The sequence below is a fragment of the Rhinoderma darwinii genome, chromosome 6, assembly GCF_050947455.1.
Source record: "Rhinoderma darwinii isolate aRhiDar2 chromosome 6, aRhiDar2.hap1, whole genome shotgun sequence".
Taxonomy (NCBI): Eukaryota; Metazoa; Chordata; class Amphibia; order Anura; family Rhinodermatidae; genus Rhinoderma; species Rhinoderma darwinii.
In genome coordinates this window covers 26790634-26809328 of record NC_134692.1, presented here as the reverse complement: position 1 = coordinate 26809328, position 18695 = coordinate 26790634, and the positions used below count along the sequence as shown (strand labels likewise).

Below are 18695 nucleotides of genomic sequence, written 5' to 3'. Positions count from 1 at the left end.
CCTGAGCTCCTATAATGCAATGCTGGGTACTGAACAGAAGAGTTAAAAACTGCATTCCAAAGATATATTAGGAAATAATCAGCATTTAGGATCTGTTTAGATTAGGAGCTGTGCAGATTAGGATCTGTTTAAATTAGGATCTGTGTAGATTAGGATCTGTTTAGAGTAAATAACAAAAAAATAACCAAAAACCATTAAACGCTAATGCAGAATAATGCTCCATTCCATATTGGTTATCTGCAGATAATATATACCGTATACTGATAACCAGACCCTTGCACTGACTTAGTGAGTCATCCCATCCAATGCTGCATCAAACTGAATCCGCTGTCATATTTATACCTGGATTTTCTATAACGGTTTGTGGCCGAGTGCCGTATAATATTGCTTTGCGTCTACGTCTATTATTCTTTCTAACAGCATTATGCTATTTGCTTTGCAATCTTTATTGACTGTGCAGGAAGTGAGCGTAGACATGAGATGTTAATGTAGTGGTGACAGCTGGTTAACAGAGCTATCTGTGTCGTGAAGAATGCATGTTGTATGTGTGTGCTGCTCATTGCTTTAATACATGTCTGTATATCATATCAATTTATCACTTCATGCAAAGTTTCTAGGTGATTTCTTTATTAGCCTTTCATACTCCTGCACTTTTGACATATGTGTGAGGAAAGCTCCTAGCTCATACGTCAAGCGTACCCATAGGCTCCCATTATACGGACAGAGGTCAAAAGAGCGTCCTTTTGTCCTCCTTCAGGCTGTATACAGCAGGGATATTGTTGTTTTTTTTTGCTGGATAGAATAGCATACCATATTCCAAGGCATATACTACGTGATATGCCAATGGGTGACGGATGCCACTATATGGCATCTGTGGCAAGCATCCATTTAACGTATATGTCATGAGCTTTTCAACAAGTTTTAATGACGTATCCTACAAATGGATGCCATAATAGCCTAATAGGGGACCCGTTTAATGTCGTAAAGAAGATTATGAGAGTTCATGACGTATCCGTTTAACGGATTCCAATAGTCTATGGGTAACGGACGCCACTGTTAGGCATCCATCCCAGCTTCCTTTTAATACGTCAGCAGCTTTTTCTGGACTATGCGTAAAATTAAGACCATAAATGTAGTGTAAAAGGGGCTACTGTATTTCAAAGGACACATTTAGGCAAAGTCCATACTAGCGTTTTATTTAGTATATGTAAAAAAAAACGTAAAGGAAAGGAACCCATTAATTTCTATGAGATGCAAAGTAACGCAAAATACAATTTTGTTTGCATCAGTTTCTATCAGTTCAATCAGGATCTGTTATTCGAGAGCATCCATAAAGCTCAGTATGGCATTTTCTTCTGGTATTTCCATTCAGTTACTGTATTCCATTAAAAAAAACAAAAGCAGTAAAGTTTCTGTTGACAAATCCAATATTAGCCTATTGGATCCATCAGTGGAAAAATTCATCATGGATACCATATAAATACATGAGATAAATCCTCCATATACCTTCATATAACATCAGAGGCACATAGAGGTACAGAATCAGCCCATAGCAATTTATGGGGGCAGACTTACCAATCCGTACAACACAGATCCCTAATATGTTCATGTGCATGAGGCCTTATTTCGATCCAAGATGCAAGGAATTGTAACATTATCTTATGCATCGGGAGGTTTCCCGGCACACACACCAAGTAGACACCGCAAACGCAGTGTGATTTCAGTCTTACTTTGCTTTACATTTTGTAATGCAGAATTAGACACTGCCACAAATATATGTATGGCAGTGTGGAGTATTAGGCCGGGTTCCCATGTAGCCTAAACGCTGCGGTATTTCCGCAACGGAATTGTGTGCGGAAATTCCACAGCATTTACAGTAGCAGCAAAGTGGATGAGATTCAGAAAATCTCATACCTACGCTGCGGAAAATAAATTGTATTGTAAACGTTAACAAATTGACCTGTGGTGCGGAATTTAATTCCACAGCATGTCAATTTATGCTGCATTTTTGTGGATTTTTCGTTGCAGGTTTTCCCCATTGAAATCAATGGGGATGCAAAACCCGCAATAGTAATCTCAGTGTTGTGACTTTTGCGGCGTATTCATAGTGATTACGCCGAAAAATCGCAACTGCGGAAAAAAAAAATCATACTTACCCAGGACGCCCTCCTCCTTCCTACAGTCCGGCCTCCTGGGATGACGTTGCATCCCATGTGACCGCTGCTGTCAATCACAGGCTGCAGCGGTGGTCACATGGGATGATACGTCATCCCAGGAGACCGGCCTGGATGACGTCAGAGGCCAGCCTCCTGGAATAACGTTACATCCCATGTGACCACCGCTGCAGCCAATCACAGGCTGCAGCTGTCACATGGGCTGCAGGGTTATCCAGGGAGGCCGGACCAGAATGCGATGGAGGGGCGCGTCACCATAATAATGACCTATGTAAGTATGAGCAGTATTTACCACTGCTTTCCGCAGTATACTGAGGGTTCTAGGTCGAATACGCTGCATGGATTTTACGCAGCGTATCCGTCCCGCAGGAACCTGGCCTTAAAGCAAAGCAAAGTGCAACATCTCTAGTCTATATGTATATATATATATATATATATATATATATATATATATATATATATATATATATATATATATATATACTGTATACAGTATATTTACAAAAGGAAAGAGATAAAAATGAGTCTGGGGAGATTGTCTGGTGCACTTCAGAAAATGTGATAAGATAACAAGGACGGGCTGCGACTTCATATAGCGCTTACCTTATACAATATAAACTTGTCATGTATCTTCCTTTATTACAGGTCACAATACAATGTATAATTTTTGCTACTGCAATATTTGTTTGATTATAAAGTTTTTCAGGAGCTGAATGGTTAATTTTAATTTGCCTATTTATCCCCTTTCATTGCTATCATTAAATATTACTTTGGACGGTGCTAACACTTTAACACAATTTGCATCTGGTGCTTCAAACAAGATATAAAAGCATTTACAACATTATTTCCTCCCATTTACTGCCGTATATTGATAATGGCTTCAATTTCTAATATATAAAATGCTTGTCAGGTCTGTTTTAGCTGTACTTGCACATACATATTGAAGCTGGGGACATGCGGTTTTCATTAGAAACACAAATTATTTGCCCTTCTATAAGACTAGAAGATTGCATGAGGCTAAGTAAGGCCCCCTGCACACTGCCTTGCCCGTAATTATAAAGTATGGGAGCACGGTCCGTAAAATCTAAAAATAGGACATGTCCTATTTTTTGCGGGTCATTTCTATGGCCCGGACACCTTCCTGTAAATATACAGGAAGGTGTCCGTGATCAATAAAAATGAATGGGTCCGTACTTTCATCCGCAATTATGGTCCCGGATCAAAATTACAGCCATGTGCATGGGGCCTAAGGACTGGCAAAACTGTGTGCACCGAGCCTGTACGGTGGCACACGGGGATCTGTTGGCCTTCAATGTGTTAGGCCCCATGCACACGACCGTAGTTTTCATCTGTAATTATGTATCTGGTAAGTACGAATGAAATTGTGGACCCATTCATTTCTAATGGCCACGAACACCTTTCAGTATTTTTACGGATGTGTATCCGGGCCGTAGAAATGATCGGCGCTTCTACAATTGCAGACGGCTACGAATGTGCACCTGTGTTTGTGGACAGTAAAAACCCTTACGGTCATGTGCACGAGGCCTTACTGTATGCTTTCTCTGTGAGGCACTATATTCCGGCCTACAGAGAATAGTTCTGTAATAGGGCAAGCGCTACATATGACTTGTGTCATGTTTCAAATCGGTTTATGGCAGAAACAGCTGATCGCTAGGGGTTTCTAAAGCCGGCCCCCATGCAATCAGATGATTACCAGACCAGATTTCATTTACAAAGGGGTTATTCCAAATAACCAGAATATAATGCATTCCAAATCCTCAGTTCAAAGCATATATAATCAGATACCGTAACTAATAAAATATGACTAACAAATTACACAAACAACGTAAAAAAAAATAAATATATATATACATTTGCAGTCACAGGTGTTTTTGCACCTGTATACACGTTTTGTTTCATTTTGTTGGAATGTGCTGTTCAAACTTTTGTGTTGTTTATATGATTCATATATGTGGGCTTAGTGTCTGCCTCCATTTTTTGATCTTGCACTCCACTGGGTGATATTAATTAGTTTTAATGCTGGTTCCTACCATCCCTAAAAATATGTAGGTTTAGTCCCAGTTCTGGGTGTATGTGCAGCGTAGGTTCCCACCTCATTGAGGTCGCCTTGTCGTGGCAGGTGGGCTCACACAATTTGATCAAAATGTGCACTAAGATCCTCCCTATTGTAAGTAGATTTAGCAGTAATGTATATTTATTTATATTTAGCAGCTTAGGTTACATTAGTGTTCGCAGTGTGCTGTCACCATTTTCTTGTGTGCTGCATAAATTTGCAGTCACGGTCGTTCTTGCACCTGCATACACGTTTTGTTTCATTTTGTTGGAATGTGCTGTTCAAACTTTTGTGTTGTTTATGTGATTCATATATGTGGAGTTAGTGACTGCCTCCATTTTTTGATCTTGCACTCCTCCCATTCTGCCCTGGGTGATTTTAATTAGTTTAATGCTGGTTCCTACCATCCCTAAGAATATGTAGATTTAGTCCCAGTTCTGGGTGTATGTGCAGCGTAGGTTCCTACCTGTACACAGAGCAGCTGTATCTAGTGCTGAAACCTGAATCCGTCAGGTCGGCGGCACTGACGGGTTTAGTGACAGCGGGTCCTGTGTGTCTCTGACAGTTCATAACTTAGATGTGATCGATAACAGGTGGATTCTAACCCACTGACACTGAACCCGTCAGTGCTGCTGACCTGATGGATTCAGGTCTCAACACACATGATACAGCTGCTCTGCATACTGGTTACAAAGCAGCTGTATCTCAAAAAGTTAAAATAATTTTTAATAAAAAGTATTTAGAAAGTTGAACAAAGAACACTGATAGACATTTATATTTATATATATATATATATATATATATATTTTTTTTTATTTTTTTTTATTTATTTATTTTTATTTTTTTTAAAAAGCAACAATTTTAAAGGTGTACATAGCCTTTAACAGCCCAATAAATCCATTTCATTTTAGGCCAACTTTGGTCTACTTTAAAAATTACTCCCCATTAAAATAAGGAACCTTTGTTCAATATAGGAAAAGACTACCCTTTAGCTTATGTACACTGGTAAACTGGTGCCAAGGGCCTCATAGGGATTGATGAAACACTCAGAGATTAACAATGTTTTACTTGGTTTACTGCCTGACATACAGTGAAGAGGTAGTAAATCATTGCACTTTGTTCAAGGCAATAATGGGTTTATAAGCTTCAGGAATTTGGTGTTACGTTAGCTTTTATTTTAGATTGTTCAGATTAATCATATAGTAGATAAGAGAAAGATGAAAACACAAATAAATACAATATAATGGAAGAGATTAATTTGCTTTGAAATTGAGCAGTGGCAAAAACTAATTAAAATAAAGAACAACGTTTTGGAAAAGCATGACGAGTCTGAAGAGAGAAAACAGGCCCAACCAACAGGATAAGAGATGTTTACTTCATCTCTATGTATATTGTGCAAGAGGAACCAAAACTGCCATTACTAAAATATTAGTTTTGAAAATAGTACAATGTAAATACCTGGTATGTTTTCCACTGATAAAACAACTTTATATGCTTCCAGGACCTACCAGTATAATTTTTGGGGCACCAAGTATGGGATTAGGGGGTTTCAGCTCCAGTTGCCCAGGTCATCAGGTCCAGTGGTACCCACTTTAGTAATGTCAGAAGATGTGCCCTCTGCGACTTGCGCACAGGTTGCACATCCCTAAAGCCGGCCCTGCTCCCCATTTTGTGTACGTTATGTCACTGCTATCCACTAGTCCATCTGGGTCAGAACAGACTGCTGAGAGGTGGTCTTGCATACTGGAGTTTAGCACTGCAATTTTATCTACTCTGGTTCTCTGTGTATTTTTTCCTATAATTTTGTCCACTGTAGTGTAGTGCTGCGTAAAAAAGCTCAACCAATGAGAAAACTGCTTCTGACCTGATATTTTCATATTGGACATGGAAGAGAATTTCTATTTAAGGATAACTCCTCCAAGTCTACTCTCATGCATTGTATAATCCTTATTCTAATATCCCACGTGTAGCCCTGCCTCAGAAGGATTCCTGGTCAAAATGGAAGCTGTCTGCACATGATCGGTTCGCTAGAATCCCTACTGCCTCATAACAATCTTCCCTCTTAAGGCCCTTTTACACTGGCTAATGATCTGGCAAACAAGCATTCATATGAATGCTCGTTCCCGATCATTGCCATGTGTAAACAGGTCAGTTGATCAATGAGGAAACGCTCGTTCATCGGCTGATCGCATCTTTTATGCAGCATTAAGTATTATCGTTGTCAGTAGCACATCTCCCTGTGTAAACAGAGAGAGGAGCTGCCAACATGATGGACATGTATGGGGAGGAGCGATTGTAGTAATGATTGCTCTTCCCCATACACAACCAATCATGGCTCTTTGTGAGAGGAGCACACGAGTACCGATCAACGAGCTGTCGTTTTGACGGCCTGGTCTTGCCAGCTCTGTTCAGGCAATTTATTCTACTGCGGCTTCCTCCTTTTCTATTTTTTGTATCTCCGTCTGATTCTTTTATGTTATTTCCTTATGGAATTATTTCATGCCTAATGATAAAACTTAAAATACTAGTGAAGTCAAGAGTTGGAGCACTGATTCTTCGTATTTAATGGGAACACTCTTCTTGAGAAAAGAGACAAAATCATGCCTAGACATTAAGGAAGTCTTACTCTAGAAAGAACCTTAAATCGGAGATACCTTCTAATAGAAACCTATTTTGCTTCAAAGAGTTGTTGAGAGGTTTAACGTTCAATATAGTTCTCTCTGTCCAGTCTGACTTCATAATTGAAAAAATATAGGTCATCCAGCATTTATAGTGCCATGGTGCTACCAAAAATAGGATCTGATCTGACATTATAGATTTCCATGTATCTAAACAAACCAGAGAAGGCACAGAAGTCAACTTGCTTACTGGCTTAATGTTCCCAGGCCTGATGAGGTTGTTACCAAACTACTTGTGCTCAGGTAGAGCTCTTTTCTCTGGTGTAGAGTCTCTTGGAGTGTCCCCCACAGTAGTCTTGTGTCTGCCTTTAGGAACTGTAGAGCATCTCAGAATGGTACCGCTGGTTCTTAAAATTCTGAACGCAACAGACAAGCCTTGTCCCTTCTTTTTTCCCTTTGAATGAATTATGTAACAAATAGATTCGATGTCTTCAAAGTAGGGAACACTTGTAACTTCAGTGCTCGGCTTTGGTTAACATGAAATGACGGGGACCATCTATGGTGCCGCGGCCATTTTCATCCAAATTTTTGTTCTAGGATGATTTCAAAAATATGCTAGAGATTTGATGAAATTATTTCAGTTTAGGACAGCATTAGAATAAATGTGTTGTATAAATGACAGTATTGTTAAATGATTCTTATTGGATGTTCACAAGGAGTGCATCCTACAATAGGGCAGTCTTCATCAGTATTATTTTCATTGGACTTATGGATACTGTAATTTACCATCTATGTTACTAACTGTTCTGTTATTCTTTCTTTAGTCATATGGTGGTTATGTAACATCCATGGTCCTTGGCCAAGGTACAGGGCTTTTTAAATGTGGGATGGCTGTTGCTCCTGTATCTAACTGGGAATATTATGGTAAGTAATATGTCACTCTAAATGTAAATTACCCTACAAAATCTATGCAGCCTCTGCATGTATTGTGTAATTCTAATAGGTGTAGTCATGAATTCGCCTGGCATGTACCTGGGATTTATTACTTACTTATATTGGACACATATTTATTCTAGCATGTTAAACAAGCTAAGAAGACAGCAGGTGTGGCTGTTGCTGCAAAAATTTGGGAGATGCTAGTAAAGGGGATTTTTTAGGAGTTTCCACTTTGGACAATCCCTTTTTGTAGCTAAGCTGGTCACATGGTGTCCTGCTGCTGGGATCTTCAGCAATCAGTATTGATCTGCAGGGAATATCTGGCAGTGAGTCTTTAATTTCTAAGCAGCACCACCACAGGGGAAAGATTACATGATACCCATAACCCATTGGCATCAAGGAGCATTCTTTGTTAGGTGCTCCGGAGGGAGAGATACTCTTTGCAGCTGTTCTCCCCTCCAGCACTTTTATGGAATTCCCAAATGAGGGATCCCCCTCTATTAACTCAGATTGTCCTACTAGTGTATATAAAATGGGTCTTTTAAACCAGACAATCCCTTTAAGCCATTAGTAGAGATTTGATTTTGCATCTCCTACCACTTGTATCATGGCTTCCCTCACCTGCAAACTTTGCTGTGTACAGTAATACCAAATGACAGTCAAATCTTAGTGGAAGTTGGATGTGTCTGTTTTTGGGTAAGAAAACAGTCTGGGTTAATTTATTTCCCATCTTATTATATTGTTCCTACCAAGATAATAAGTGCTGGATGTACCTGGCAGCTGCTCACCATCCTCGTCTCTATCTGAATTAACATGTATGATAGGTCAAGAGAAATGCAGTTGCCAATTTTGCTCCTCAATTAAAGATCTATCAGCCACCAGCTAACACATGTTTATGGACTGTTTAATTTTTGTCTTTTCATGAATCTGTTTTTTGGTGGGGGGGGGGGGATTTTTGTAAATAGGATCTGTCACCAGACAAAGATCAGCTAGAAGATGCTATAACAGCATTCTAGTAGTGCTAGGAAATGTACACTGTATGGAAATATATATTTCTAGTGGTCTGGTAACTCATTGGGCATTTAAGGTAAGTAACATGATAATGGTAACTTACTTAGTACATCACTCTTTGTCATTTAATCATCATTTAATTAATCATTTGATTTATTTAATTATTTAGTTATTATTAGGGTTTGGTTTACCATATACCTTCTCTTTCTTAATCTTAACTGTCTATTCATTACAGCATCTATCTATACAGAGAGGTACATGGGGCTTCCAACAAAATCAGACAACCTTCAAAATTATCAGGTATCTAAGAACACAAGGAAGGTTTATGGTTAAAGAGGTTGTATGGAATTAGAACTTAAATGGGTCTCACCTGCAATACCACACACAATCTATGGACAGATGGGGCACTCTTTCTGGAAGAGGGCAGCCACACAGGCTTTCAGTCTCCAGATTTACCATATTGTGTGAACCTGTTCTGCAGCAGAACAGCTACTGCATCTTCCACTGCTGCCCGTGACCAGGGCCGGCCTTTAGGGTGTGCGACCTGTGCCATCGCACAGGGCGCATCACTCCAGAAGGTAGAAGGGGGCACTGTGCTGGCTTCCTTTCCCTGCTTGTGTTTCTGAGGTGCCCGGGCTGGCGACTCTGCAGCTGCCTTTCTGCCCGGGTGCTCCTTCTCTGCTCTCGCCAGTGGCGTAACAACCACTGTAGCAGTTATATCGCTGCTACCGGGCCTGCAGCATGAGGGGGCCTGTGCTTCCAAGGGGGAAGTGGGGGGGCTGTATGGCACTATCTTCAAGGGGGAGGTGCGGGGCTGCATGGCACTATCTACAAGGGGGAGGTGGGGGGCTGTATGGCACTGTCTACATGGGGGAGGTGGGGGGCTGTATGGCACTGTCTACAAGGTGGAGGTGGGAGGCTGTATGGCACCATCTAGATGGGTGAGGTTGGGGGCACTTTCTACAAGGGGGAGGTTGGGGGGGGGGCTGTATGGCACTATCTACAAGGGGGAGGTGGGGGGTTGTATGGCATTATCTACAGCGGGCTGTATGGCAGAACCTAGAGGGGGGCACTATCTACAAGGGGGTTATGCCCTTGGCTCTTGCGCCAGCGATACACTGAGACTGACACATGACGTCTCACATGACAATGCAACATGTGTGTCACAGTGCAGCGCCGGGGCCAGAACAGAAGACTCAGGAACACCTGAATTACACAGTGAGGGTATAAGGACTGTTGGGGTGGCTGTATAGTGTGTGGGGTGGGCATAATTATACTGTGTAACACTGGGGCCATAAGGTGGCCATTATATTGTGTGTGGGGGGGGCATAAGGGGGCATTATTTATACTATGTGGGGGTCACAAGGGGGATTTATGCTGTGTTGGAGCACAAAAGGGGACATTATACATTGCGGGGGCACTAAAGGGGGCATTATACTGTGTGGGGGCACTTGGGGGACATTATACTGTGAGTGCACACTAAAGGGGGGCATTATACTGTGCGGGGGCACTTGGGGGAAATTATATTTTGGGTGGGCACTAAAGGGGGCATTATACTGTGTGGGGGCACTTGGGGACATTATACTTTGTGTGGGCACCAAAGGGCCATTACACTGTGCCTATAGGAGGCATTATATTATGTGGGGGCACTTAGGGGACATTATACTGTGTGGGGCCCACTAAGGGGCTATTATACTGTGTGGGGCCACTAAGGGGACATTATACTGTGTAGGGGCACTACAGGGGGCAATCAACTGTGTGTGGCACTTAGGAGGCATTATACTGTGTGGGCTCACTTAGAGGACAAAATGCTGTGTCTATAAATGCGTTATAATATATTATATTATTAAATATTGTTATTATACTGTATGGGGCAGCTATGGGGCATTATACTGTATAGGGGCACTAAATGGGCATTACACTGTGTGTGTGGGGGGGCACTGAAGGCATTATACTGTGTTGGCAATATACTGTGTGGGTGCATCTAGTGGGGGGCACTAAAGTGGCATTATACTCTGTGGGAGCACTAAAAAGGGCATTATACTGTGAGTGGCATTATACTTTTTTATGGAACATTTTTTTTTATGATTGGGGTAGGGTGCCAAAATAACATTTTGCACAGGGTGCCATCTATTTGAGGGCCAGCCCTGCCCGTGACCATCAGGATTGTGAAACTGATCCAAAGGTGGGAGGACTGGCACTATCCGGGGCAAAGCTACGAAATTTGACTTTTCCAACCTTCCAGAAAACCCTGTATAAGGTGGAAATGGGCAAAAATAAACAATAGACAAATACCTTTTAAATCCCCTGTCACTTCCGTGCTGACAGTACTATATTTTTTGTTAACTTGGCTGCAGTGATGACATGTCATATTCAACGTGTGACCATGACAGCCAGTCATTGGCTGAAACAGGGGTTTCATTATGGATGGCACCTCACTGTTGGTGCCAATGAGAATGACTATGTGCCCATCTTTTACTTTTAGCCATGGGCAACTTAAACAAGGGGTCTTCGAAAAGGTCCAAAACACTTAAAATTTTTGAATGTTAGTGAAGCAAAGTTTTTACAGTGGCAATAGAGGTGGTAAAATAGATGTCAGTCATACCACTGCTATGCACCGGGATTATATGTTCTAAAGAAAAATAACGAAGGGGATGTATTTCGAAGAAAAAATTAACATCCGAATTTAAGTATCTATGTAATTGTTTCTTATCCGGTTTTATCTGGTCAGAATTTCATTCCATTTGGAATCTTGCCACATGCAAAACAACTGCTCAAAGTCGATGATTTGGCTAAATCAGTGGAAAAATTGGAATATTCTAATCTAGAGTTTCCAAAAACAAATTAAAGTGTAGACAGAAAGGTAATTTCATAGACTTGCATACGAGTTAATACCATCACCAAACACAAGCCTTTTTATATTAGTTGTGCATCAGAAATCACGTCTAATGAATTACTTCTCCTTCCTTTTCAGAATTCAACTGTGATGTCCAGGGCAGAGAATTTCAGGAAGGCAGATTATTTACTCATTCATGGAACAGCAGATGGTAGGTGCTATCAAAGACCAATCTACAGGGTAAACAACAAGGCAGAATCTGAGAATAAGTTTGTTTGATTAGCAATAAGCACACTACTTAGTTTCTGATAGACAGTAGTACATAAAGTGTTTATGCTCTACCCATGCTCAAGCTGAAATGTTGCTATCATGTATATCAATAGGCAGTTAAGACCGTCATTTCATCCTAATGCATCATGGCTAAGCTGTCAAATATTTATCCATTCTTCAGATATGCTCAACAGGCTTCTTTGATTGTGTGTTTCCTAATAGATAATGTACATTTCCAACAAGCCGCTCAGATTTCCAAAGCTTTGGTTGATGCCCAAGTGGATTTTGAAGCCATGGTAAATTCCTATATTTAATAAGATTTTATAACACTATCAGTTATTGCATTCTAGTTAAATGGTATTATTGTATCTTATGTCTAAATGGGGCAACATATCAAGTATGAGCCACCTAGTGCAATTTATTGTCCAAATAGTTGTATCCCTTCATCCGAATTCCATCCTTAATTCAAACGCATACATACTGTACCTTAGAGGCAGCCAATGCAGTACTATAGGGTCCCTATGGATCTAGCTAAATTTGTTTCATCCTTAATTTTAATGGGTGGTGAGCACCTCTTCAGTGATGCCCTCTCCATAAGCAAGGATCCTGTAAAGGTGATAGGTAAAAAAAGTGTTTTGGTATTAACCAGTTCCAGAAGAAGACCCATCTTTGCAATGGTGCCCCCTTACATCTATGTAAACCCCATCCCCAGTTCGTAATTTTATTTTTTTTTTAAATCTTGCTTATGCTGCACAGGATCTAGACAGGTTTGTTTTAGTAAATACTTAAATTCCCCATGAAATAATTCTTAAGCATTTTTTCCACTTTGTGCCGTTCCTCTGTTTTTCCTCCTAAAAATGTAGGAATATATAATTTCTGTGTGTGACCTTGTTGGGATGTGTCCCTACGCAGATTGACAATGTCCAATGAGTGCTCACAGTCTCAGACTGAAAAGGCATATGCCCATTTTGACTAAGGTAATGGTAACACCCAGTTGTGAATTTTTTTTATATATATATATATATATATATATATATATATATATATATATATATATATATATATGTATATGTATACATATACAGTGAAGGAAATAAGTATTTGATCCCTTTCTGATTTTGTAAGTTTTCCCACTGGCAAAGACATTAACAGTCTAGAATTTTTAGGCTAGGTTAATTTTACCAGTGAGAGATAGATTATATAAAAAAACAAAAACAGAAAATCACATTGTCAAAATTATATATATTTATTTGCATTGTGCACAGAGAAATAAGTATTTGATCCCTTTGGCAAACAAGACTTAATACTTGGTGGCAAAACCCTTGTTGGCAAGCTCAGCAGTCAGACGTTTTTTGTAGTTGATGATGAGGTTTGCACACATGTTAGATGGAATTTTGTCCCACTCCTCTTTGCAGATCATCTGTAAATCATTAAGATTTCGAGGCTGTTGCTTGGCAACTCGGATCTTCAGCTCCCTCCATAAGTTTTTCGATGGGATTAAGGTCTGGAGACTGGCTAGGCCACTCCATGACCTTAATGTGCTTCTTTTTGAGCCACTCCTTTGTTGCCTTGGTTGTATGTTTCGGGTCATTGTCGTGCTGGAAGACCCAGCCACGAGCCATTTTTAATGTCCTGGTGGAGGGAAGGAGGTTGTCACTCAGGATTTGACGGTACATGGCTCCATCCATTCTCCCATTGATGCGGTGAAGTAGTCCTGTGCCCTTAGCAGAGAAACACCCCCAAAACATAATGTTTCCACCTCCATGCTTGACAGTGGGGACGGTGTTCTTTGGGTCATAGGCAGCATTTCTCTTCCTCCAAACACGGCGAGTTGAGTGAATGCCAAAGAGCTCAATTTTAGTCTCATCTGACCACAGCACCATCTCCCAATCACTCTCAAAATCATCCAGATGTTCATTTGCAAACTTCAGACGGGCCTGTACATGTGCCTTCTTGAGCAGGGGGACCTTGCGGGCACTGCAGGATTTTAATCCATTACGGCGTAATGTGTTACCAATGGTTTTCTTGGTGACTGTGGTCCCAGCTGCCTTGAGATCATTAACAAGTTCCCCCATGTAGTTTTCGGCTGAGCTCTCACCTTCCTCAGGATCAAGGATACCCCACGAGGTGAGATTTTGCATGGAGCCCCAGATCGATGTCGATTGACAGTCATTTTGTATGTCTTCCATTTTCTTACTATTGCACCAACAGTTGTCTCCTTCTCACCCAGCGTCTTACTTATGGTTTTGCAGCCCATTCCAGCCTTGTGCAGGTCTATGATCTTGTCCCTGACATCCTTAGAAAGCTCTTTGGTCTTGCCCATGTTGTAGAGGTTAGAGTCAGACTGATTAATTGAGTCTGTGGACATGACTCTTTTATACAGGTGACCATGTAAGACAGCTGTCTTTAATGCAGGCACCAAGTTGATTTGGAGCGTGTAACTGGTCTGGAGGAGGCTGAACTCTTAATGGTTGGTAGGGGATCAAATACTTATTTCTCTGTGCACGATGCAGATAAATATATATAACTTTGACTATGTGATTTTCTGTTTTTTTTTTTTTATATAATCTATCTCTCACTGGTAAAATTAACCTAGCCTAACATTTTTAGACTGTTCATGTCTTTGACAGTGGGCAAACTTACAAAATCAGCAAGGGATCAAATACTTATTTCCTTCACTGTATGCAAAAAAAAGAAAAGCAGCAGCACTCACCCCAGGGAAAATATGCCTTGGTGCCCAGCAAGTAGTCCCGATCCTTTGGACTAAATACAATTTTCGAAAAGAGATCTTTCAGCACTCCAATAAGCAATAAAAGAGTATAATTTATTCAGTCTACATCACAAAAAGGTGCAACGTTTCAGTCCTGCTATATATATATATATATATATATATATATATATATACATACACACAAACAAACATGGGAAAGGAAGCAGGACTCCAAATCAAAATGAGAGATTTATTCACCCAAGAGCACCACAACGTTTCACCCTCTCTTATGAGGGCTTTTTCAAGTAGCCCTCGTAGAGAGGGTGAAACGTTGTAGTGATCTTGGGTGAATAAAAATCTAATTTTGATTTGGATTCCTGCTTCCTTTCCCATGTTTGTATATGACTGTGAGGAAAAAGGTCGTTCCTCTGGAGCTTGCACCAACCGTGAGGTCGTTCCTGCTACTGTGCCTCTTCATTTTGCGCTGTTTGTTCTATATATATATAATTCATACATTTCTAGCGGGAATAACAGAGGAATGGCCCAACACAGAAGAAAGTATGTTCCAGAATTTTTATTTCATGGGGAATGCAAGTATTTACTAAAAATAGAAAAATAGATATGTCCGGAGAGGTGACAGGTCCTCTTTAACTATCAGGAATCATATACCAGATTTTATGATTTTTGACTTGGCAGAGAGTTACATTATAGGAGGTAGGGAGCAGTGATCTCTACAAATGCCGTAGATAAACAAGCCTCAAAACTCCAAATTTTATTAAGGGTTACGGAACCTTAAAGTGAACCAACGTGAGAGCCAGGACACATTTGCTCAGGTAAACAGTGTGGTTCGCAGCTCCTGGGCCCCTACAAAATGCAAAATTCATCTTTTATCAGACATATGTACATAGATGACATCATTGTCTACACATAGGACATTTTAAATGAAGTGGTCCAAGCAATCATTCTAACATCAAACATGTTGAGGCAGCCACAAAACATTTACTCAAATATAACCCATATGCCCAATACCTTGCAGGCAAAAGTTACATGATACACTTCTGATCACTATTGTAATTATGATATTATGTAGTAAACCACATGCTTGCTAAATCAGTTCCACACATTGATGTCATATTGTAGGCTTTCTGTATATCAGGGACATTGGTAATTTTCTCTGGCCCCTGGGAACGTTGCCAAACCTTGGGATACAATCAGCATACATATGTACAGATGTAGCCAAGTTTATTTTAACTCTGGTAACTTGCTGCAGCGTCATATCACACAACAAAAGCCATTGAAAAAGTCAAGTTGAACTTTCTTAACACAATGTATTTAAAGGGGTTTTGCACGTTCTGACACATGATAACCTATCCACCGGATAGGTCATCAGTATATGATCGGTGCGTGTCTGACACCCAGACCCCCCACCGATCCGCTACTCCGGCTGCCTCCGGATACTGGACGATATTGCTGGAAGCAGATGGCTCCGGTCAAATAATAGTGGAGTCAATAGGAGCAGAGCTGCAGTTCCGCCGAACGGCCGCTATGCAGTGGTCAAAGTCATCTGCTTCTGGCTCCAACTATTGCATACCCTTCAAAACATCCGGAGCTCGGGGCAGCCGGAGTGGTGCATCGGTGCGGGGCCGGGTGCACAGCAAGAAGGTAGTTGGTTTCTCTCAAACCAAAACTGAGGTTCTTCAAGTCCATCAAAGATCTAGATAAACTACATATGGCCAGTAGCGTAGGTTTACTTTGTTAGCATCTATGGTTTTTATATGTATAAAGTGTATGTAATACAGATGTAGCCATCTTTATCTTGACCCTTAACGCATTAAATTGTTGTGGCAAGAAAGTTTAACTTGACTTTTTCAATGACTTTTGTTGTGTGATATCCCGCTGCAGCAAGTTATCAGAGTCAAGATAAACTTAGCTACATCTGTATATTTTTTTTATTATAATCTTTTTTACTTTATATTTCCAGTGGTACACAGACAAGGATCATTCAATTGCTGGATCTGGAAGAAAACATCTATACAACCATATGACTCACTTTCTTAAGAAATGTTTTTCTCTGTAACTATATACCTGACCTGACCCAGTATATTTTATTTTTGAATTGAAATTAATTTTGACAAATGTTAATTTACTGTATGAAGAAATCTGCAGAACGTCTCTGCCCCTGTGTCATATAACTGTTTTCCTTTTCCAATTGTCTTACACCATAAACCTCAGTTATTAAAATACTGTATATAGTAAAAAACTACTATTTCTGCTAAATAAAACAATAGACTTTCAAGGTGGTTGATGTTGTTTTTTTTACAGGTGAAGAGTTTATGTCTTTAAAAATGAGAACCCATCACCAGGACAGGTTTGCTTCCCTAGCAATGCTGAAACTTGTCCTCCTATTACTTAGGAAGAGCTGTCTCTTAAAAATCTGAACTACTGCCATTTTATCCACTCTTGGCTTCTGGGAGCACTCTGTCCACAATTGGGAGCCTTCATACAGGAATTATTATTATTATTATTATTATTATTATTATTATTATTATTATTATTATTCTAAACTGATTATTGCATTTTTTTTTTTAGCCCAATAATTGGCACTTCAGATAACTGTAGACCATCTGTAGAAAGTGACTCCTCATTGGGGCAAATGAAGTATGTTGAGAGTATGAAAGTTTCCAACATTGCTCTTTTTCAACTCGGGCACCGCTGCATTGACTACTGATGCCATCAAGAGTCATGACCCAGTGCGGCGGCGTCAGGACAGTAAGTATGCAGGTCGTTATCTATTGGATTAATCCAATAGATAATGTCCAATTTTTTTTTATTTTTTAAATGTGGTGGGGGCCCATGCTGTGCTCCCTCTACATGCTGCACTCCGGAGCAAGTACCCTGGTAGCCCCCCACTTTCTATGCCCCTGGTGCAATGAGTTCTCAATGCATATTCAACATCAACTGGTTATAACCTCCATTTTGCTATATACACTACTACAGTAGCTTACTAGAGCCTGGCATCTGCTGGTTGCTGTGGTCTCATCACAGTATACCCTCTCAAATCAGCCAGCCATACATTTGTAGTATTACATGGTGGCCATCCAAATCAGTGGCCGTCCATGTATTGGCTGGGTCTGCCAAAGCAGGAGCCACTGATACTTAGTGTCTCTCCACTCTGGCTCATAGAGGGGGTCCTAAGCAGGGGACGCCTCCTTAATTTTGTCCATATTACCTTTATTGGTGGTTTGAGATATCTTTTTCATATGCGTTAGTACAGTTATCAGTAGAAGAAGTAGTTGTTCATAAAGTGCCTACATCAGGGAAGACCGCAGTGATCCCATGTACTGTTTTCTGAATTCATACAATCATGTGGACCTCTAATTTAGATGCCAGCATATATTATGTGAGAAAAGAGTTGGAATGGCATGAGCAAAATACATTACATTGGGAATCTTCTATGACCTGTTTGGTCTACAGGTGACTATGCATTTTCTCCACATCCTTCTGTATATCCCTCATACCTCTCCCATTTCCACACTTTCTTGGACCAAGATACATAATAGTAATAGATTCCATGACTTTAACTGTCCAGGTGTTGTAGGCTATTTTCACCTAAAACCAAAAACAATGGTTTATGACGAAATAATCCATGTTATAATGTAACTTTTAACTTTTTTCAAAGAACCTTGAAAACTGGACATTAAAAAAAATTAGGCAGAGGAGTTATTCTTTAAAGGAGTTGTTCCTTTTGCACAATCTCTTTCCATGTCCAGGACCCCCCTTTCTTAGGTAGAGCATAGTTCTGGAGGACCACGTGTCCATTTATTATAATAGACTACGGGCCATGTCATGGTAGGGAAAAATGAACACTTACTGAGTAGTTCCAATGGCAATAACGTTTATTGCAAAATAGTCCCAGTAGCAGGACCTCTCATAATCAGGAAGTCATCAGGGACCTGCTCAATGAGAAGAAGTGGTTCTGAGGTGACAACTTCCTTAATTACTATTAATAATATATGACAAAAGGTTATACTGGTTCATTGATGCTAATATTGGGACTTGGTCTGTG

The 18695-nt window shown here is 40.3% G+C and overlaps 1 protein-coding gene across 2 annotated transcripts in view; it reads left to right on the top strand.

Annotated features, from left to right (window-relative positions):
* LOC142656217 (prolyl endopeptidase FAP-like) overlaps nt 1-16910 on the top strand; it is an 87143-nt gene extending 70233 nt beyond the window's left edge. For both annotated transcript variants that reach the window (XM_075831102.1, XM_075831103.1), the window contains 5 exons: nt 7691-7790; nt 9049-9113; nt 11788-11860; nt 12142-12215; nt 16611-16910. In XM_075831102.1, coding sequence (XP_075687217.1) covers nt 7691-7790; nt 9049-9113; nt 11788-11860; nt 12142-12215; nt 16611-16706 — 408 coding nt within the window. In that variant the 3' untranslated portion in view covers nt 16707-16910. The remainder of the gene's footprint in view (nt 1-7690; nt 7791-9048; nt 9114-11787; nt 11861-12141; nt 12216-16610) is intronic.
* Nucleotides 16911-18695: the final 1785 nt, after the last annotated feature.